Source organism: Diaporthe amygdali (genome assembly GCF_026229845.1).
Source record: "Diaporthe amygdali strain CAA958 chromosome Unknown NODE_48_length_299215_cov_64_995801, whole genome shotgun sequence".
In the NCBI taxonomy this organism is placed as follows: Eukaryota; Fungi; Ascomycota; class Sordariomycetes; order Diaporthales; family Diaporthaceae; genus Diaporthe; species Diaporthe amygdali.
This window is the reverse complement of record NW_026517068.1, coordinates 165,808-187,215: the sequence shown is the minus strand read 5'-3', so window position 1 is coordinate 187,215 and position 21,408 is coordinate 165,808. Positions and strand designations below refer to the sequence as shown.

Here is a 21,408-nt window from a genome sequence, read left to right as displayed (position 1 = left end):
CACACGCGCATTCATCACAACCAGTCCATTCCTCTCTGCCTTCAACGGTCTACCCTCGTCTCTCTCTACATTCCGTGGGATCGAAGGAACCAGACACCCAGAGTTCCTCAACCCCCTCGCGTGCCGTCGCCGCGCCCGTTGCATCAGATAGCATGCAGCCTGACCTATTGCGCCGTCACCGACAACCACCCAAAATCCGCATAAAGCATCCGTGACCGATGTGTGGACCATTAGCAGTGCTCACAATCAACTAAGCGGCGACGGCCTCGACGGCGCTCCCTGCGCCGCGGCCTATCTCCCGCATGGACCCGACCGATCGCCGTCTCGTCCTGGGCGCTCTGCGGACCTCCTCCAATTCCCTGGACACCGTTAGGGACCTCGTCAATTACCTCAAACGGGACCGCATATTCACTGAGGCGCAAATTTATGACCACATGGAAGAGTTCATTCGTATCTGGAAGGAATGGAAGCAGCAGGACGCTCTATCCCCTCCCGACAGTAATCTTGGCGGAAGGCAGGACGATGCCGATTTGGACAGTCCGACGGGAAGGCTGGCTTTGTACGGCCCTGTCGATGAAAAGGTGAGCATGGTTCAGCGTGACACATAGACGGCTTCTTTTCCTTCCTCATTTCCCTCTACAATCCCCCATTTCTCTCACTCTGCTTCCATTGACCACTTAGACTGACTTGCTGTAGATGGAAAAGGAACTCATCTCCCTCTTCCGACCGCAGCGCGCCAACTTCGGTTTTGCCAACTCAAGACACAGCGAGGGCACCGTGAGCTTCATACAAGCCAAGACGGTAAAGAACAACGGACTCGAGCCAGATGACGACGGTACGGTCGTTATTCAGTGGAAGTCTTCCATAGCTGCAGGCGGGGACCCCGACGAGTACGTCGATGAGACAGCACGTAACACCCGCTGCATCGTGCTGGGGCCTGACGACGTCAAAGAGGTGGGGATGACCGTTGATATCGTTTTCGGGACTTGCTGTGTGGCCGACCTCGACGAACAGCGCTCGCATATCCCACCTCCTCGGTGCCCTACTCCTCCCGAGGGGCCGCCTTCCGACATAAATCAGCCGGATGCTTCCATGGCCTCGTCATCCGATGAGGCCGAGGCGCAACAGATGGTCCCCACCCAGCACCCGGTTCCTTACCCTCACATGTCGTCTGCGCCCGCCCAGATGGCCCCTTATATCCAAGCTACCAATGTTTTCATCCTGAACAGCCCAGATCAGATGCCATGGGCAGCACAGCTGGGCAGCACAATGGAAAATCGAGGAGTTGCGGGCACTGCAGGGCCATCTGCTGCATCAATGAGCGGAACTCAGGCCACCAGTGGAAGCAAACGCCAGGCCGATGGGAATGCCCAAGGCTTTGGGAGAGCAAAGAAGTTCCGTTCCTAGTCACTGGGCCTTGTTGCTAAAGTGGGAGACAGGCCAGTCTTCTTTAGGGCGGACTCAGCACTCTTGCTTGTCCTCGGTGTGTGGCAAACAGTGACGGCTTTCCTGAAATCTTCTCTGTCTTGGATATACCCTTTTCATATCTGGTTTTGGCGCGCATGCCAGGGTTCTGGGATGAATCTTTGGGCGGGAATATCCACTTGCGGCTGGGAGTCTGGCCTGGACGTGCACGAGTCTATGTTGCAGTCACAGGGAAGAATTACAACATCAATGCTCTTGCCAGGGCTCAGAGAGGCTTTCTCATTTTTATTTATCAAGCTGGCTTAGAATGCGGCGTTTGCGAGAGGGTGGTTTCGGTTTACGGTTGGCCAAGGTGTCCGACCACCTAGGCATTTCATCGTGGTGGGTGGATGTTCAAAATATGTGCCAAGCATACGATGAGGGAGGAGATACCCATTTCGTTCATAGCAAGACCTGAGAGCTGGCGAAGAAACCATGGTGCAGCGTATACTGGGAAAGAAAAGCTAAGGGACGACGGACACGACGGACAATAAGTGCTATAAACATGCGAGGAAAGCTTGATTGGGCTCCGATTACCAGCAGGCAGCATCGGAGGCATTGATACCCAAGGGCCCCGCCAGACGAAGACAAATCATATTTGACCAATTACCTACGTTAGGAAAGAGTAAATATATTGAATTCACAAACAGGGGGACTCCGATTTGTCTATTGCCTTGCGTGGACGCGTTCAGGTCCAGTGAGGGGCACGACCGCGTTTGATACTTCAATGATATTGCCAGAGGACTGTTCTACATCACCCGTGTCTTACGAGGTGTAGTGCGCTGGCCCATCAACATGTCACTTTGGACATTTGTGTGTGTCTTGGCAGGATGTCATGTTGATGCAGGATGCATAGCATTTCCATCGCCTCCGAGCTTGAGCCTTCTGCCGGTAAAATTCCCGATCTATGCTCTTCTGCCAGGTGCAAACATCCACGTGGCCACCTAGACAATGGCCATATTACCGAAGAGCCAGCAAAGGAAGAAGGAAAAAAAAAAGAATACAAGCTCATGCTTTTCCCTGTGCTACATAAATATTCCCGAAATATGCTCTGAGGGTCCTCTATGCAGCCCATATAACCCCATCGAGATAACACCGGTCAAATACTTGTGTGTTTAATGCACCAACTCCAGAAATCAACCTCTACTCCTTGGCCGCCTGGATCTCCGCCTTGGCCGCCTCCTCCTCCTCAACGAGCTCCTCCTCCACCTGCTTCTTGACCAGCTCGCCCACGGCCTTCCAGTCGTTCTCCACGAACGCGACCCGCTTCTCCCGCTCATGCATGCCCACAAACTCCTTGGGCAGAACCTTGGCCTCGAAGTCGTAGCCCTCCAGCCCCGTCAGCGCCTTGTCGACCGCGTTGGCGAACTTGGCGGGGTGCGCCGTCGCTAGCGAGATGTGCGGCACCTCGGCGCCGGCGCGGGCAACGGACCGTAGCGATGCGGCGATGCCGACCGCCGTGTGCGGGTCCAGGATGTAGCCCAAGCGGCCGTAGAAGTCCTTGATGGTCGCGACCGTCTGCTCGTCGTCGACGCGCTCGCTCTCGAAGTCGCGCTGTGCTGAGAGCAGCACTGCCTTGTACACGCTGAACCCACCCTTGGCCTTGAGGTCCTTGTGCCACGCGGCGACTTCCTGGCCTGCCTGCCGCTTGTTCCACTCATCGTCCATGCCCGCAGCCGACGCGAACTCGTACGCCAGGAACCACAGCAGCCGCTCGAAGTTGCTGCTGACCAGGATGTCCATGGCGGGTGACAGCGTGCCCTTGACGCCACTCTCGTCAGCCTTGACGCCGTCGGCCACGAGGCCCCCGTTCGCCTCGGGCGGGCCCGCCGCTGGCTTCTTGTCGTACCGGCCCGTCCGCCAGAACCGGTAGAGGATGTCGTTCTCGTTGGTCGCCACCACGAGCTTGTCGGCCGGCAGGCCCATGCGCGTGGCAAAGTAGCCGGCCAGGATGTCGCCAAAGTTGCCCGTGGGCACCACGAAGCGGACCTTGTCGCCCAGCTTGAAGCCCGGCGACGACTTGGCCAGGGAGAAGTAGGCATGGAAGTAGTAGACTATCTGGGCGAGGATGCGGGCCCAGTTGATAGAGTTGACGGCGCCGAGGTTGAGGGTGGAGTTGGTCTCGGGATCGGCGAAAAGGGCCTTGACGATGTCCTGGCAGTCGTCGAACGTGCCTGTGACGGCGAGGTTGTGCACGTTCTTGTCGAGTACGGTGGTCATCTGGGCCTCCTGGATGGCGCTGACGCGACCCTTGGGGTGCAGGATGAACACGGAGACGTCCTTCTTGCCGCGAAGGCCGTAGATGGCGGCGCTGCCTGTGTCGCCGGACGTTGCGCCGACCACGGTCAGGTGATGGCGATCTGTGGGCGGTGTGGTGTTAACCTCTAGTTTCGAAGACCAGCTCGCACCCCGCCATGTGCCTCTCGCGTATACGTGTATGAATCTCACCTCTTCCGATCTTGCCCTCGTTTTTCCTCGTCAAGAAGTACTCAAACAGGTTGCCCAGGAACTGCAGGGCAACATCCTTGAATGCAAATGTGGGCCCGTGGAACAGCTCTAGGAGATACAGGTTGTCCTGTAGATGCCGCAGGGGCGTGGTCTCGTCGTGGCGGAAGGTGGCATAACTCCTGCTGATGATGCCCCTGAGGTCGTCGGCCGGGATCTCGGAGGGGGAGATGTAGAGGGAGAGGATGTTGAAGGCGAGCTCGGGGAAGGGCAGGTCCTTCCAGCTTTCCCAGCCCGTGGCCTGGGGGATCTCCTCGGGGATGTACAGGCCGCCGTCGGTGGCGAGACCCTTGAGCACGACGTCTTCGAAGGACAGCTGCAGAATCACCAGTCAGCCGTTGTCAGTCGATGGGTTTGCGGCCTTGCGCTCAACAAACTGCAGCGGAAAGAAGAGGAACAAGGGGGTCGAGGGGCTATCATCGCACGTCATTGTCGTCTCCGCGGGTGCTGAGATATCGCTGGGACTGGGTATGGGTGCCGTTGGAGGCGCCATTGGCCCCTTCTTGGTTGGACATGGTGACCAAATAGTCGGATATGTGAGATCAGCTGTCTAGCAAACTATGTCCTGAAGGCAATTGACCAGATCTTGGGGCAGAAGGGGGGAGGTTGGCGGAGGGGTGGAGGTTGGACCCCGCGGTGGCCCATGACTCTGACTTGCGGCGAGAAAATCCACAGCTTTCTCGCCGGCTTCGGCCCCGCGAAGGCGTGCCTATCTATTCGCTGTGTGCCACTGGGGACTGGGGCAGAGACCCGCCACAGGGAGTGCGCGGTGAGACCGGCTTGGCGGCACACGCCAAATACGCCATTCGCCATTGGAACAAGCATTGACACTGCAGCACGCAACTGCAAGGGCAGCACCCATATCAGCCGGGATTGCATGCGCATGCAAGTAACTTCGTCGAGCTAATGTATATTGGAGGAGCTAGTTCCGACGTCAATTCGTCTTCATTCGTTCGACCGTGCACCTGTTTTCGTGCCTCTCGGTTCAGCACTACCCCCTCTGGCTGGCGAACAAAATCATACACGCCTCAAAAAAGCCTATCCGGCAGGTGGACGGGATGATAATTAAAGCCAAATTTTCGAGCATAACGGCTGATTTGCCATTTTACTTGCGAATGATCTTCAGTAGAGGCGCAATCCTCGATCTCTTGCTCAATCCCACCCTTAACGGTACCTTACCCTGTTGGTTGGTGGTGCTCGAGGCAGACCTGGGGTTGTCCTTTACTTTGGCCTCTGGTGTGCCCTCTCTTAGCATGCCAGCAGTATCTTCCGGGGCCGCCCCCTCCTTGCCTTCGATCTCTTCTGCGGGCCCCTGAGAGGGCGTAGTGTTGCTGATATCTGCAAGAGCCTTGCGATTTACCCCTGCTGCGGCTTTGGGGCAATCTTCTGCAACACTGGCAGCTTCTGGCTCCTGTTGAGAACTATGGACAGGCTCAGCCGACTCATCGTCTGCAGGAGGTTCCTCGATCACCTTTCTCTTCCGTCCTCTCTTGGCAGGGGCCTTTCTTATTTCCGTAGCCTCTTCATGTTCGATGTGAGTGGCTTCTTCTGCACCGTGAATGCTTGACTCTTCGTCTTGGGCTGCAGGCGTGTCTGCCACGACCTTCTTCTTGCGGCCTCTCTTTGACGGCGCCTTTGATGGGACAGGTGCGTCTTGCACAACTTGGGGAGATTGAGCTTCTCCCACATCTGCATCATCCGCAATGTTGGACATATCTTCGGTCCCGTACGCGAGCGTAATATCATCATCAGCTGTTTTAGCCGGCGGTGGCTGGGTGATATCTGATTTCTTTGGCCTGCCCCTCTTCTTCTTCGTTGCAGTTGTTGGTGCAGCAGCAGCTTGCGAGTCAGCCTCCTCTATCACGGTCGATGCATCCTCATTGGCCGTCTCCTTCTTCTTTCTTCCTCTCTTCTTAGGCTGTAGTGTTTCCTCACTAGGTGGCACGTGGATGTTACCACTTTGACTCGGGCGACCACGACCTCTAGTCCGTGATGTCTGTGAGTTGCGGGCCAGCTGACCAGCAATCACCTCTTGACGAAGGTCCTCCGGCAATGCAGCGAGGTAACTAGGATCTATCCCGTCGATTGTGTCGTCTTGTTCCTGTGGCATCTGTTGTCCCGACGAGATTAGGATAGGTTCCGCATGTCGAATACCATCTGGGCTACCCGGGCCGGGAGGGCAAGTATCCGGCATGGACCGTTCCGGTGCCGCCAGGTCCTCGTCTCCTGCATCGAGGATTGCCCTTGACCTCCGCCGACTTGGCCTGGGCTTGTAGCTCTCCCGGTGAGCTCCTATCTTATCAGAGTCCCAGGAGTCATCGTGAGCCACATCAGGGTACCGATCTGTCTTCTGGCGTTTCTTCGTAATGCCCGCATCGACGTCTGCTTGCGTGCGTTGTTCGTCCTCATCAATTCCTGATCTCCTTCTACTCGGTCTGGGGTTGTATTTCTCCCGGGCATATCCAATCTTATCAGAGTCCCAAGATTCATCTACCACTAGCTCATCTGTCTGATCTGCGTGCCTCTTCCGTTTCGTCCGAGGCCCCAGCTGCTCCACGACGTGCGAGTTAAGCTCATCAGGCGAAGAATGGGGCTGAGAATGTCAGTTTGTTGCACAACGGGACATGGCCCAGAGGAAAAGAGTGGCAACTCAATGTAGGGGGACAGAGACGAGACAAGCTTACCTCGGTGGCGCGAACCATGCTATTCTGCGCCCTCTTACTGCTAGAAGTCAAACCTGACGAATTGCGACCGTCGTTCTCCGGACGTTCTGGAAATGCCGGAGCAGATGAGCAGTATCGGCTCGGTGTTGTATAAGCGATAGTTGCCTCACTGCTGCGAAGTTTTTGAGTCTGTGTATCGAGATGTTGTATTGGCAAGGCGTCCTCGTGGCCGGCTTGATTGTCGTGTTCCGAAGATCCACTGACACGTACATATTCCTGCTTCTGGCTGGTGGTGAGGTGATTTGGGGGAGCAATGAAGAATGAAGTAGCTGTCTCCTTCGTGGGTTTTGGTGCCTCGTCGAGAGTGTCGGGAACTACAGAATCCTGACCATCACGGCCATCACACGTTTCCGCGGGAGATTGGTTGGTCTCTGCGGTCCTAGGGACAACCAGCAAGTCGACATCTTCGTCGAGACCGTCCAAGGTTCGCTGAGTGCCATTGTTCGTTTTCTTCCGTGCAGGCTTTGATGATTGAACCTCATCCTCCTGCATACGGGTCATAGACAGGCCTTGGCTCCTTGCTGAGGGACGCGCTGGGCTTGAGCTGGGGACAGCTGATGCTGGTGTCGCAGACTCCCCTCTCTTCCGCTTGCTGTAGGTTTTGGCAGTCGTTGCCTTGGTCTTTGGCTTCGCGTTGTCGCCTTCACCGTCACTACTGGGGAACTCATAGACGTCCTTGTGCGAGCCACTTGATCCATCCTTCCTAGGAGTCGTGACTTGGGTAAGGTCGGCAAAGTCCTTTGAATTCACGGCCAACCTTGACTTCCTCTTTGCGCTCTTCTCGGTCGGATCAGTGATTGATGACGAGTTCTTCGCCTTCGGGTCAGAGCTCTTCTGCCTGTCTGAGGAAGCCCCTTCAGCCCTGCTATTCGCTGCAGATTCAGGAACATGTTGCTGTTCATCATAGACTTTTTGGAAGAAGTCTGGATCGGTGGATCGCTGGTCGATGGCTGATTCTCCCAGCTGGGGGCCCAGTGCATCGCCTTGCAATGCGATCGCACCGTCCGCGGCATCAAGACCACCTTTGACAGGGCTATTGATCGGGCTGAAACCGGCGTCTTCGTCCTCGGAGTCATAGATGATCCTCCGATTCGGCATCTTTGCTACTGTGCACTGGGGCGCATGATTGGTGAACTTGGACAGCAATTCGAGGGGTCTGATACAGAATGCCCAGGAAGTCGACATCAGACGCGTCTTCCCAAATGGAGACGCGTCGCTGGGGTATTCAAGTCACCAGGGTCGAACCCTTGAAAGGCTCAAGCTAGCTAAAGCACGGGGGAGGGGGGGACCCCAAGAGGCCCTCCATCCTGGTCGACGATCTGCTCGGGGATGAATTGGCAGATCCAGTGCAACACACACCTCGCCTGCTTCCGTCTCCGCCTCCGTCCCCAAGAAGGACCGGCCCTAATTTCCCACCCATCAAAGTGCTGCTGACGGGGAGATTTCCATGCCTGTTCGGCTCAGAGAGCCCTCCTGATCTGGGCGGTGGAGTCTAAATCAGGCAGGTTGCACGTTTTGTTTCCCATCATTTTGTTTCACCTACATTTTCACGAGCTTGGCACTTCTGGGCCACCACCACAGATGCAACCCTTCGCTATTACGGAGGAGCTCGCCAGGCCCTTGCTGATCCACTCCTTGCCGCTCGGGGGCATCACCGAGTCCACCAGCACCTAGAAAGCAAGCATTATGGCATCCAAATAAATAACCATGAGGCCCCTGGTGCACCCGCGCGCGCTTCCTGCGCTCACGAGGTCGTGAGAAGCAGACACTCCATCTCTGCCTCTGTCCCCTTTCCCTCTAGATTCCTTTATCCTGCCCTCCTGGAGCGTCCATTCTTTCTGTTCAACAAGATGAAGTTGTCCAAGCCTGCCTGCCTCTTGGCAGCCTGCTTCTCAGGGGCTTCGGCCCTGCTCGCCTTTCCCGGAGCCGAGGGTTTCGGCCGGAACGCCCTCGGTGGACGGACGGGCTCGGTCTACCACGTAACGAATCTGGAGTGAGTACACAGTCACTTTCACTGCATTATTCCGTGCCAGACTGACAAGCCGCTCCAGTGACTCCGGAACTGGCTCTCTCCGTGATGCCGTGTCCAAGAATAACCGCATTGTCGTCTTCGACGTCGGCGGCGTCATCAAGATCACAGACCGCATCGCAGTCGGCAAGAACATCTATATAGCCGGGCAGACCGCCCCCGGACAGGGCATTACCGTTTATGGCAACGGCATGTCCTGGTCCAACGCCAACGAGGGCATCGTGCGGTATCTCCGAGTTCGCATGGGACGTGGTGGCGACTCGGGCAAGGACGCAATGGGCATCGCCGAGGGCTCCAACATCATCTTCGACCACGTCTCCGTCTCGTGGGGCCGCGATGAGACCTTTAGCATCAATGGAGAGGCATATAACATCACCATCCAGAACAGCATCATCGCGCAAGGCCTCGAAACCCACAGCTGCGGTGGCCTGATGCAGACTGACGGCGGTATAAGCCTTTTCCGCAACCTGTACATCGACAACAAGACGCGTAACCCCAAGGTGAAGGGCGTGAATGACTTCCAGAACAACGTTGTCTACAACTGGGGTGGCGGAGGAGGTTACATCGCAAGTGGCGGCGACGGCCAAAGCTACGCGAATATCGTGAATAACTACTTCATTTCCGGACCCAGCACCTCCGTCACAGCTTTCACGCGGGGTAACGCAAACTTCCATGGCTTCGTCTCCAACAACTTCTACGACTCAGACCGCAACGGCGAGCTGGATGGATCGGCTCTCTGCGCATCAACCACCTGTTACAGCGACATGGACATCGTCACCACGCAGTACGACTACTCGGCCCCCGCGAAGCTGCTCACGCCTCAGGAGGCCGTCAATTTTGTCCTCAACAGCACAGGCACCTCATACCCCGCCCGGGATGCGGTGGACAAGCTCCTGATCGAGCAGGTGCAGAGCTATGGCAAGGATGGCGCGCTGATCTCCAACGAGGACGACGTTGGTGGTGTCGGTACCGTCCTGGGAGGTACGGCGCCAAAGGACACTGACGGTGATGGTATCCCAGATGCCTGGGAGACTGCGAACGGATTGGACCCCAATGACGCTTCTGATGCTATGAAGATCAGTGACTCTGGGTACGCGAACATTGAGGTCTACGTGAACTCATTGGTGCCCTCTACCTATGCCTAAGGGCCAGGAACGCTCTGGTGGGGTTGTTTTGCGACTTTGGACTGTAAATATTATGGACACTGGATGTATCTATTTATGAGGCAGAATTAATTCCTGACGCTTCAGAGAACTGATGCTTTAATTACTACATATTGCCTGCCTCCTATTGCTCGGCGCCAGTTTAGGAATGCCACCCAATTCCGGCCATGTGAACTCCGGGACTTTAGCACCAAGACAACGTCATCCAGGTTGCGTGAGCTCAAAGTGAACTCGATGACAGAAGTGAACAGTGCTTTCATCTTGACTTGGAAGAATCGACACGGGACGGGATTGGATTAGATGGGATTGAATGCGATATCGGTGTTGGGATTTTAGATTTGTCTTGTCTTTCACTCGATCTCTTCAATCCTAGGTCTCGAAGTCCTATTTGCCAACGCTGCCCTCTCAGGATCAACACTCAATCCCGCCAGCCTGGTCAAAGTCGTCCCTGATGCCTGCTCTTGCGTCTGAGGAACAAGTGACCCAAGCCGCCAGTTGTCCAGACTCTCCACCACATCACTAGCGTGCTGCTTGACCAGACCGTCATTATCAGTGCTGGCAACATAGCTCAGCACCCTCTTGATGTCCTCCTGGCTCTCCTCCGTCAGCCCGAAGCCCACGCGCCTGCCAGTCTCCTTGGCCTTGTTCAGTGCTCTCACGAAAGCTAGGATGACTAGCACGGCCGATCGCCGCAATATGCCGGCCTCTAACCCCGACTCCACCGTGAGAATGTTGACTGAGAGGTCGACGCTGGCAGAGACGAGAGACGAACCAACACCGGGCAGGTTGGTCTCGATGCCGACGGCGAGGATAGACAGCGCAGACCCGCGGATGCGGATATCCTCGCTGCCCTTCTTGCTGTCCCACCCACTGATGATCTGCGTCAAGAGCTCTTTATTCGCCTTGTCCTCCTCCGTCTCTTCCTCGTCGGAGCCGAGGTCAGGTACCTCCCCTCCCCACTCCTTCTCGGCTCTCTTCTGCTTCATCAGCCTCAGCTTCTCCTCCCGCTGCTGCTTCTGTTCCGTCTTGGGCCGGTATCCTCTCCGGCCTGCGGTGGCCAGCAATGCCTCGGCGACCTGCCGCGCTGTGTCGCCCGTGAACATTTCTCCCAGCCGTTCGATCACCTGCAGCAATGCCTCGCCGAACCGAAGCCGTATGTCTACGCTCGCCTTCTCTTCGGCGTCGACGTAGTGCTCCACGAGATCCTTAGTGACGGTTTTAGGATGCTTGTTCGCGAGCTGTGTATACATCTTGATCATGCGCAGATTGATGTAGTCATCGTCACCCTGCAACAGCGAGGACATCAAGACCAGGGTCGCAGGGATATCTAGGACGGGGCTGTTTTCGACGATGAGGGATTGGAGGAGGCTCAGGCCCTCGGCGCGGACGGGCGGTGGAGAATCTGACTGGGTTATGTAGGAGAGGGCTAGGTCGTAGGTCTTGCGGTCTTCGACTTGGCGTGATGTTGGGGCGGAGGGCCTTTCGGACGGGTCATCGAGCTCGTCCCGGTATTTCAGAAGTAATGATAGATTTCTAGCTGTTGCTGATGAGCTTCCTAGATCGGCCTTGCTGAGTCGCTCCAGTGATACTTCGACAGATTGGATCAGGTCCTTGTTTGTTCTGGCTTTCACGAAATTTGGCGCCGTGACAACAATATTGAGCAGACTGAGCGCCACTGGCACCGTCTCGTCGTCTCCTTCATCGGCACCTTGTTTCAATATGGGCTCCACCATTCTCAGAATCGAGTCAGATCCGGTTGCTAATTGTGATGGGAAAGCATCCATCATTCTTTGTAGCATCTTAACCTGTATCAATTGGTTGACCGGATCGGTCTGGGTCTCGTCAACTTTGGTCAAGAGGACATCGTCGTTCTTCTTCGTATTCGCCGAGAACCAACGGCCGAAGAGTTCGGTAAATATAGAGGACACATCCTCCGCTGAACAGACAGATTTGATCAGCTCGATCAGGGATTCGACCTTCGGTTCAATGTCTGTCCACTCAAATTGCATGGCACCTTCATTGACGGTATCTCGTGGTTTGATAACTTCTATGTCTCCACTCGCTGTTTCCCTGAACCTCCATCGAAGGTCTCCTTCATTGCTGCCTTTAAATAGAAGGTTTTGGATTACAGTTTCTATCCTCTGCGGTTCAGCAGCGAGTTTGAGATAAATGCGGAGCAGGTTCTGCGCGGGCTGGCAGTAATGTTCTTCACAATGTGCTTGAGGGCGAATTGAGCTCGCGAGAGCCCAGAGAGGAAGGATGATGGGATGCAGGAGCCTCTTGGACAGGCTGGGGTTTGGATGGGAGATCAATAGCGCCTGGAGACGGAACAGGGCCTGCGCCAGCTGCTCGGCCGAGACGAGCACCCTGTCTTTGCTGAGGTCTATGATCTTGCCAGGACCGATCTGCCAAGCGGATGCTGCCGCAGACGACGGGTTGATAGGACTCAAGATAGGCTCCGCAATGGCTCTCCAGCCAGCTGTCCCGGGAGCACCAGACTGTTTGCGACCGAGAATGCCGAAGCCGATCACAAAGGCTCCCACCTTCATGAGCTCCGGTCCATCCTGGCCATCCAATAATGCGAATAGCTGCGGCGCGATCTTGTGATACCAGGTATCGGGGGAGACGGCCTTTGGAGGATATGCGATGAGCTTGGCAGCCATGCTCAAGGCCTCGTGGGTAATGTTAGCCCCTTCCTTTTGCGGCTTGGCCTCTTCCGAGGAGGTGACAGTGCTTGAAGGATGCACAGAGAAGACGAATTCCACGGTAGCCCGCACACCATCGGGCCTCAGAGGGATCTGGGTAAGGACATCCATGAGCTTGGCGCGAAGCTCAGGTGGCACCCGTCCCGGCTGGATCAGGAAGTTGAGGGCCGGAATCAACGAGAGCGTCCCTGAATTTTGCACGAAGTCATGAAATCTCCGGTCAGCGGTCTGCCGAGTGCTGTCATCGGCGTCTGGTCTCGATGCCTGTGTGCCTAGCTCGATGAGCTTCTCGACCAGAGCCTGACGGCCCTGCTTGACCTTTTCGCCTTGATCCATGCTTTGAATGCTGATCTGGCTCAAGGATTCAAATTGAAAGACTGGGATTTACAGACGCTGAAGAGCAGCATTGTCAGTGGCGAAAGCGCTGGCTGTTCTGCAAAATATGCCTGACCCAGTGACAAATTGTCGTCAAGATGTCACTAGGTACCTGACTGTAGTAATAGGTACTGGAGAATGCCCCACGTGGATGCGCGATCGCGCTAGTCTCCCTTTTAGCTTAGCGTATTTTGACGCGCCGATGCAGTTCAGTGGCACTTTAGAGCGCGTTGCTGTGTGCCCCATCGCAGCTTGGATGCTAAACAATCATCAACATCCCACCAATGGTCTTCACAATGCCTTGTAACTGCAATCACTGCCCGTACCTCATTCAACTCACCATCTCACTGTCTGAGACTCGATCATTTGCTGAAGCTCCATCGCGATACGCAAGGTGCGGAGTGCCAAACACCGCCAGAACCGCGTCAGGGACGAAGCTCTTTCGTAACCTCTTGCGACCACCCGCACGACGCCTCCCCCACAGTTCTCCGATTCTCGTTTTCCGCAAGGAATGTCTCTCTGGACCCCTCTGCTGGGCTGGGTTATCACAATACGTCGCATCTCGTACCTGTATCAGGAATCTCGATGATCGCCGCGCTATGGTCTATTGTGCCACGGTTGTCAGCAACTGACAAGCCAGTCCCCAGTGAGGGTACGAGTCTCGGAACTTAACCCTAAATTACTGGTTGGTGTTTTGCGTTTTCTTGTTAGCCCGAGCGGCCCTCTAAATCTGGCATGTTTTTCCTGTGAGGACCTTGCCGCTGAAAAGTGGTTCTTGGGCCGATCGGGGCATCGAGGATGGAACGGCAGCGAGGGTTGCCCAGACGTCCTTCTTGGACGGGTGAGAGTCGGACCCTATGAGTCGCAATGGTAAGAACCTCAGGCCAGAGGTCGCTCGTCAGGTCTCCGCATCTGGGCTAAAACACTGGTCATGATGGGTCGTTCTGGTTGTGTCGTGGAAACATACACATGGATGCGGACGTCCGCTGCAGCTTATCTGGCACGCCTCGGCTGTCAATTTCTCCTGTTGCGATGGGGAGGACACAGCAAGGCCTCACACGGTCGAACTCTAGACATTTCCCTTTTCATTGGCACGCCTCTGACTCGCCTTGCCTGATCCTCTGCGCTGGCCGCGGAGGTGCAAGGGTCTGAAGGTATCAAACAGAAATGTCATGAGATCGACTCGGACCGCCTCACTGTCATGTCCTCGGCACCCTGTCTCTCAACGCTCCTCTCTCCACAAGCTGCGGGCTTTTCGCCTTCCATCTTGATCCCACCACCAGAACTACATCACGGCAACAGCCACCGATGTGTCATGCATTGCATGAGATTCGACCAGGCGCATTAGCTTGAACCCATGGGCCCTGCCCCAGGGGTCATCAAGGCACCTGACACCTTGCTCATCGCCATCCGGTGATGTGCATGCTCCCTCTCGGCTACCAGAAATGGACTGCATGAGAGATGAAAGCGCAGTTTTTGAGGATGTATTTTGTTTGCGCGTGTGTTGCCCTCCTTCGCTGCTCTTGGGGGCCCGCTGGAGAGGAGTCAAAAACAAGTCCTTGTTGGCAGTGCGATCACACGGAAAGAGCTTCTTCTGGCGCGGCTGGCGGTCTTTGTCACAGCATCTTGCGGCGATTTTGGCGTTGCTGTGTCTACGACGACCGAGTGTCTTGGGGGAAGTTTGAGATGCGGGCTCTGGGCGAGTTGCGGGTGTGATGCACCACGGGATTCTTCGACCAGGTTCGTGGAGCGATGTTCGCCGACTGTGGCACGCATGATGAGTTCTTTCGCCTGGTAGCTGGCAGAATCGGGACCCATCTCGAGTTGAAGTCAAAGCTTTGTGCTTGTCCGGTTCTGTTGTATGCCTTGCATTTGGCTCTCACTGCGGCAGCTACATGAAAGCGTCGCGCTCCGGGATCAGGCTTGTACTTGGAAAGGGACCGGGTTCATGAAGAGCAGTCCCGGCCGCTCCCTCTCCAGCAATGGCGAGAGAGTGGCCCCCCTTTTCCCAGAACATAAGTTAGCCCCGGTCTGGCGTTATTCTGATACAGGTGCTGACATTGTCATAGGCCCCCCCCAAGCCCTTCAACAAAGCATTGTGCAAAACTTGGTGGATTCGAGCTAGGCCAACACTCAACGTGAGCACAAAGAAATTATGCTTCTCCGAACAGATGGTTTCCTTCAGGGCAGACGGCACTCCTTACTTCTTCAGCCATGCCCACAAAGGCTCGAACGCCTTGAAACAGGACATGAATTTCATCAGAAAATCCATGAACTCGGCTATTTCCTGTGCTTTTATTCTACAAGGCAGCCATGCTCAAGCAAGACAAAACCGTTCCTCAAGAGGAAGGGCAATTCAGTCATCGGATATGCCTAATCTCCCCGATTTTATGATCCGCTAAGCCTCGAATTTGATTCTCGCCCTTCCGAAGATTAAGCTCGCTGTGCTGAGCTATGGGCCTGCCAAAGTGCCCAGCCTGATACAGGTCGTCCGCACCATGTCTTTTTAGAAGCCAACCATGCTTGCTAAGTGCTCTTCGATCCCAACTGGAAGGCTCAGTACGACGACTCTTACCAACCCTTACGAGACGAGCACCGCATGACAATGTTTGGACATCAGACTATTCCCCTTGAACCTTCGTCAGAAACTGTGCCACAATCTAGGTCATTGGACGCTCCGTCACGGACACCAGACTTTACTAGACCAACACCAGTCAACTATTCCCTACTCCCTGCGGTCTTTCGCCCCGATCCTATTGCCGAGGCGTACAAGAAAGGAAAGTTTCATGACCCTGAGGCCATGCGGTACCTCAACTTTCTAGTTGGGATGGACCGAGATGACTTCAAACCCTACATGGTCGATTTCTTGAATTTTGCTGCCTTCGATGGTCTGAAGCGATACCATGATCCCAGCTTCCAAAGTAGTGTCGACCAGCGCTGTCACGCGATCGGCTCGGGGATGAAGCCCATGAGCTGGGCTGAGGCGGGACGAGGCATCAAGGACGCGCTGCAGAGGGTTCATGAGCTGAGGATCGGCGTGATTGTGGTCATGTTGCGCTGCAAGGCCCATCTCCTACTTCCCGAGGACCCAGTCATGAAACAGGCCTTCTGCATTGTGGCTTCCCTGGGGTACCTCTTGGAATCGGTCAAGAAGCTCCGGCAAAGGTTTGAGGGGATTGGACCAGGTCGTTGGAACGCGCGAAATGATGCTACTGTGCTCGGGGCTATCATGGCTCATCTCGACACCATGAGAGATATGGCCAGGGTTTTGGAGCGGATGAAGGGACTCGCGGATGACTTGGCTCTTGTGGATGATGACCGTCCCAAGAGGATGATATTGTTGAAATGGATAGGCGACGAGATGACTAACTGGCCGAGAATGTCTGCTTAGTCGCATCACGATCAAGTAAGCTTCTGAGCGGTTCCTATCAGCCTAGCTTCTTTCAAATTGCTCATGTCACAAGCTCAGTGATTTTGTTGGTGCGCTAAATCCGGTGCCTTAGAGTATTATCATTGATTCATCTATCCCCTGATTTCCTGCCTCTGCTCTTACCCCTGCTGCTGATACTGCACATGCGCACAGGGCCGCCACTGCTGCTGTCATCGTGTGAGTCAGCGGGCATGTAAGACAGCTCAACCTCGTGTTCGACGCGGATGATATTCTCAGTCGAGGAGTTACGATCCCCCTCCTCATCCCTCCCCACCAAGCTCCTGTTCGTCGGGGGCCCCGTCGTCGCCCGGCTCGCCTTGCCATACTCCAGATCCTGACCGGCTGCGCCCGAAGACACTCCGCCAGCCCCATACGTGGTCTTGGTGCTCACCCAGGATCCGAACAAAAAGGCGTCCATGACGGGCAGGTTGGCGGTTACGAGCCCCATGCACAGGTCAAGGCTGGTCCAGACCAAGATAGATGTGTAATTCCACATAATATCAGACGCATACTCACTGGACGACTGTGTCTGGCGCAGCAGGCCGCCCAGGACGCTGACAGCGCCGGCGATCCAGATGGCGAACAGACGAGCCTTCTTGTACTTGTCCATACGCACTGTCCAGAGGATCACGATCGGGCTGGCGAGCAGGATGACCTGTTGCACCACGTGCACGACGCTCATCGTCCAGGCCCGGGCGAAAACATTGCCGCACACGGGCGGTGTGTCCAGCGCGCCGGTGTAACGTAGGCTGAAGGACGCTCTCGGTTGGTCGGCGCATGAGAAGACGGACCAGAAGATGGCGAGCAGAACATAGATGACCAGCGTGGCCAGGAAGACGTCTGCTGCTAGGGCGTACCACCGCGAGTGCGACCTGTCTATCAGGCGGCGGATGAACAAGGTGATGGAGATCTTGATCAGCCCTACGGAGACGTAGTAGGTGAGTTGGGATACTGTGCCGTAGTACCAGAACATTTCGAATTGATTATATGTGACGTCCCATGTGTGGAGGCCACCTCCTCCGCTGGTGGCCATGACTACTTGGTAGACCGGGTATGTTATTGCTATGCACTAATGTTCCGCCATCTTGTGAGCATGGGTTACTTTTTCTTCTTCTTTTTCTTCGCACATAGATTGATATGTGGACAGGGGTGGAGGTGGATTTACAGATGCAAGCAGGACGGTCCAGTCGTCCCAGCCGAAGTGGAGCATTGGCTTGAAGGCCCTCAGGGCGAGCCTGGTGGCCGTGGACGCGACAATCACTGCTATCACGATAACCATGCCGGCGATTATAGCGGGCTGCTTGGAGTCGTGCGAGAACACGGCCGGAGTGGCGTAGGCGGGGACATAGCCTAGGCTCGCGTTGACGTTGTACAAGCCATAATAGCGGAATATGCCACGGACAATGTAATAGTCGTCTAGATTGTTGGGGGGCTGGCCAAGGAAGCCTGACGTTGCGTCGCTGCTATTAGTTGTTGACATGGCGTTACCACCGGAGCAACATCACCAACAACAGCGATGCGAGTGAGGGTGTTGTGGAGAAAAGGTCTGCCATCGCGAGAGACTGCTCTAAGGCGAAAATAAAAAATACGCGAGTCCCTGAAGGGGACCATCTGGTTTGAAGAATCCATCCATCCCCTTTTAGGAAACGAGGATATGCCTGTTGGATGACTGGGTCTGCCATATATCCGCAGCAAATTCAGAGCACATAGTCAACGGATAACACCTCGCCTCGTGAAGCGCAGTGGAGACATCAGCACCGGGCTCATCTACGCATGACGTGGGCGGGTGGTGAGGGACTCCGCTTGTCAGGCATTAGTTTTGGATTTTGGACGCGGCTGTTCGTCAGGTCACCCACGTCTAACAAATGGGAGGTTTGATGCGAAGCATTGGTAGTCCCGCTATTCGGAGGTGACTGAGTCAAGTCCGCAGCCGAGACTCGAGATAGGCCGGGAGTCTGCAACTTGCGAGGACTGGATCCGACAGGCTTTTGACTTTGCTAATCTCATTCACGGCCCTGCTTGATTTGAAGCAAGACGTGGACCCGGATCGGATGGACCACCGAAAAGTGCAAGTCCCTCTCCAACCTTTGTCTCTGCCGGTTCCGGGTGTCGATGCCAAGGGCGGGCTTCCCGACCCTTTGGCAAGTTGCGACCAGGTAAAGCACACCCCGGGGCATATGGCTGCCAAGGAGCATGAGAAAAGCTTGGGCACTTAAGTACTGACAGAATTCCTGCTCCCAATGAGGCATACCCCCAAAGCCGAGGGCAAGATGGGCTTCGCCAAGTCGACACTGACATTGATAGGACGATCAAGATTTGGCTCCAAAATCTAGGGCTGAAGTTTGACTGTAGGCAGCTGAGGAGGATGACGAGCCTTTCAGTCTTTGTTGTCGGTGGAGCCAAGCAGTCCACCGAGTGGGGACAGACAAATGCCAAAGTGGGTGGGAAAACCGCAGAACGAGCCAAGTTAGGATACCCGGTCACAGAGCTATGCCCATTACTGTGTAGTAAATGTGTGCTTGAGATTTGAGAGAAGAACCTCTGGCGCGTCTAGTCGCGTTGTCAGCTTGTAATTCCAGGAGAATATTGAGAGAACTCCTCATGCCGCACAACACAGTAGGGCAACCTTCAGGGGGATAGCTCTAGTTAGATGACCTCCTGTAGTATTACCTCCTGTAGGTTGGGATAATTTCTTTGGCATATACTCTTGTTAGATAACTTCTTAGCTTACTAGATGATCTATTAGAGTCCCTGCCCCACTAGTCGAATGCCCCCTGTAGTTGAACAGTCAAGGCTGGTGGCTGTGGCTAGGGCGGTTGGTCCCTGTAGGCCCCCGGGTGGGTCCTTACAGAACCCCCTTATTAATAAGGCCCGCTTACCCTACAGCTGCAGCCCTAAGGGCTCCGCTAGAACTCTCTTTCCTTTTTTTCTTTTTTAAGCTAGCCTACTCTTAAAATTCACATAATTTAGTGTAAACTTTAAGCCTACATACTGTAAAGCCCAAATAACGTCTCAATTTTAAGAGTACAAATTCCTTGCAGCTTAGGAGAGCTGTGTAAACATCAATCCATTAACTGCTATAATGGCGATAAGTACCCCAACCCGACTGCTGTTTACAGGCAACCCTCCTACTAATACCCCGCTAATAGCAAAAAAGACTATTTATTTTAGCTTAAATAATTTCCTAATAGCTAAAACCTCTTAAGCAAATACTGACTTAACTGTAATCTGTAAGGAAGTAGAGATTGAAAGAATTAAAACTATAAATAAAGCAATTATAACAACTATTAATAAGAAAGGTAAAGATATACTTTTTAACAAATATAATATTATTACCCTTTATAAGAATTAAATAAAAAAAGCCTTAAAATACTATATCTTAGTAACTTTTATTAATAACTATATTAAGTAGGAGATAAGCCAATTAGGTAATAGCATTTCTATTAATAAGATTCTATTTATAACTCTAATAAATAAACTAATATTTGCTAAGCATTAAGGCCTATTTACCTATATATAATTTAAAAAGTATTATAAAATAAATACTAAAGCTACTTTTTAAAAGCTTTATATTATATACCTGCTTATTAGCGTGCTTTATAAAACAAACAATAAGCTTTACACTATTTATAAATGCATAAACTATAATATTAAATACTTAAAAAAATAGGGAAATGTAATTTATAATATAGTAGAGATTAATTAATAAGCTAGCGTTTATAACAATTATAGCTAGTTCCTAGTTAATAAACTTAGTAAGTAGGTTTATATTTAAAGAACGTTTAAGGTAGTAATGTTCTGAGTAATGTGTGATAATAATAGATTAAAAGCTTTATAGCTATTTTAGGTAAATATTTAGATTAACTGCTAAAGAGCTATTTTAAGTTAATACTATTTACTGGTAATAAGTGTAATTTATATAGTTTATCTTTTTAGCTGGAGTAATATGAGTATTATTTTAAGCGGCTTATTTAAAGTATTGTTTATTTAGAGTGATAGGAGTATTAGATTATTTGAATTATTTGGAGCAAAGCATTACTTTAATTGTTTTAGTTATTCTTTTACTTTATTATATAACCTGCTTTTATTATATAGTAAATCCTTTTAAGCCTACTTTACTAGCTTATAGAGTTTATCTATGCTTTTAAGGGATTAATAGTACTTTCCTAGTTTTATTTTTGTTATGTTTGTAATATTATTCCTTTTCTTTATTACTTTTTTATTCCTAAAGAATTTAAGTAAGTTCTTTTTTTTTCTATTTTTTTTTATATATTTATTATATTTATTCTGCTAATAATTATATTGTTATATATAAAGAAACTATATTTTAAGAAATTAGATTAATATAATTAACTATTTACATTTATTAAATTATTAAGCTTTAAAGTTATACTTTATTTATTTTATTCTGTAAAGGAGTAGTTTTATTAAATAATAAAGAGTGTTTTCTATTATTTTACTTATATTAAATAAGGTAAAAAGTATGATAGCTTTAGAGTGCTAATAAGTGCTTATAAGTTCTAGTTTTTTTTATTTTTTTATTTTCTTTTTTTTTAACTATTCCTTTAGTATTTTAAATTATTACAAAAGAAAAAAAGTTGCATTTTTAAAAGCTTAAAGCTTAAAAAGCCTTATATAAAGCTTATTATTAAGCAAATAAAGCAATAGCCTGTTTAGATTATTTGTATTATTAAAAAAAGTTTTTAGTTTATTATAAAGCTAGTTTAATAAATAAAAGTTTAGCTATTTTAGATATATTTAAAGAGGCTAATTATGTTAAGGCTATTAATTAAGTTATAGCTAAAAAGTTTAAAGCTATTTTTAATATTTAATAAAATAAGGGTTTTAGTATTATAAACTAAGGTTTTATAATAAAGTTTATTAATATAGATTTTTCTAGCTAGTTATTTAGTAATATACTTAAAGTACTTTTTAATAGTTTATTAAGTTTTAAATAGGTTTTTATAAATTATCTTTATTACTATAATTCTCCTATTTAATTAAGTATTCTATT

General features: G+C 52.0%; 8 protein-coding genes across 8 annotated transcripts; 3 read left to right on the top strand and 5 right to left on the bottom strand.

The window, feature by feature from the left end:
* Positions 1-302: 302 nt before the first annotated feature.
* J7T55_015784 (uncharacterized protein) lies at positions 303-1,407 on the top strand (the record flags this gene model as incomplete). Its single annotated transcript, XM_053134795.1, has 2 exons — positions 303-581; positions 697-1,407. 2 exons carry the CDS (start codon positions 303-305, stop codon positions 1,405-1,407), a joined length of 990 nt encoding a protein of 329 aa, XP_052987481.1.
* A 1,200-nt stretch (positions 1,408-2,607) lies between these two features.
* On the bottom strand, positions 2,608-4,484 carry J7T55_015783 (uncharacterized protein; the record flags this gene model as incomplete). The annotated part of the gene is made up of 3 exons (XM_053134794.1): positions 2,608-3,824; positions 3,913-4,285; positions 4,395-4,484. 3 exons carry the CDS (start codon positions 4,482-4,484, stop codon positions 2,608-2,610), a joined length of 1,680 nt encoding a protein of 559 aa, XP_052987480.1.
* Positions 4,485-4,527: 43 nt separating this feature from the next.
* On the bottom strand, positions 4,528-7,790 carry J7T55_015782 (uncharacterized protein; the record flags this gene model as incomplete). Its single annotated transcript, XM_053134793.1, has 3 exons — positions 4,528-4,799; positions 5,149-6,562; positions 6,654-7,790. 3 exons carry the CDS (start codon positions 7,788-7,790, stop codon positions 4,528-4,530), a joined length of 2,823 nt encoding a protein of 940 aa, XP_052987479.1.
* A 752-nt stretch (positions 7,791-8,542) lies between these two features.
* On the top strand, positions 8,543-9,866 carry J7T55_015781 (pectate lyase c; the record flags this gene model as incomplete). The annotated part of the gene is made up of 2 exons (XM_053134792.1): positions 8,543-8,685; positions 8,744-9,866. The coding sequence occupies 2 exons, from the start codon at positions 8,543-8,545 to the stop codon at positions 9,864-9,866; spliced, it is 1,266 nt and encodes a 421-aa protein (XP_052987478.1).
* Positions 9,867-10,234: 368 nt separating this feature from the next.
* Positions 10,235-12,925, bottom strand: J7T55_015780 (uncharacterized protein; the record flags this gene model as incomplete). Its single annotated transcript, XM_053134791.1, has 1 exon — positions 10,235-12,925. The coding sequence occupies one exon, from the start codon at positions 12,923-12,925 to the stop codon at positions 10,235-10,237; it is 2,691 nt and encodes an 896-aa protein (XP_052987477.1).
* A 2,644-nt stretch (positions 12,926-15,569) lies between these two features.
* On the top strand, positions 15,570-16,355 carry J7T55_015779 (Chaperone protein DnaJ; the record flags this gene model as incomplete). The annotated part of the gene is made up of 1 exon (XM_053134790.1): positions 15,570-16,355. One exon carries the CDS (start codon positions 15,570-15,572, stop codon positions 16,353-16,355), a length of 786 nt encoding a protein of 261 aa, XP_052987476.1.
* Positions 16,356-16,482: 127 nt separating this feature from the next.
* J7T55_015778 (uncharacterized protein) lies at positions 16,483-17,947 on the bottom strand (the record flags this gene model as incomplete). Its single annotated transcript, XM_053134789.1, has 3 exons — positions 16,483-17,463; positions 17,560-17,854; positions 17,904-17,947. 3 exons carry the CDS (start codon positions 17,945-17,947, stop codon positions 16,483-16,485), a joined length of 1,320 nt encoding a protein of 439 aa, XP_052987475.1.
* An 86-nt stretch (positions 17,948-18,033) lies between these two features.
* On the bottom strand, positions 18,034-18,589 carry J7T55_015777 (uncharacterized protein; the record flags this gene model as incomplete). The annotated part of the gene is made up of 3 exons (XM_053134787.1): positions 18,034-18,191; positions 18,251-18,293; positions 18,431-18,589. 3 exons carry the CDS (start codon positions 18,587-18,589, stop codon positions 18,034-18,036), a joined length of 360 nt encoding a protein of 119 aa, XP_052987474.1.
* Positions 18,590-21,408: the final 2,819 nt, after the last annotated feature.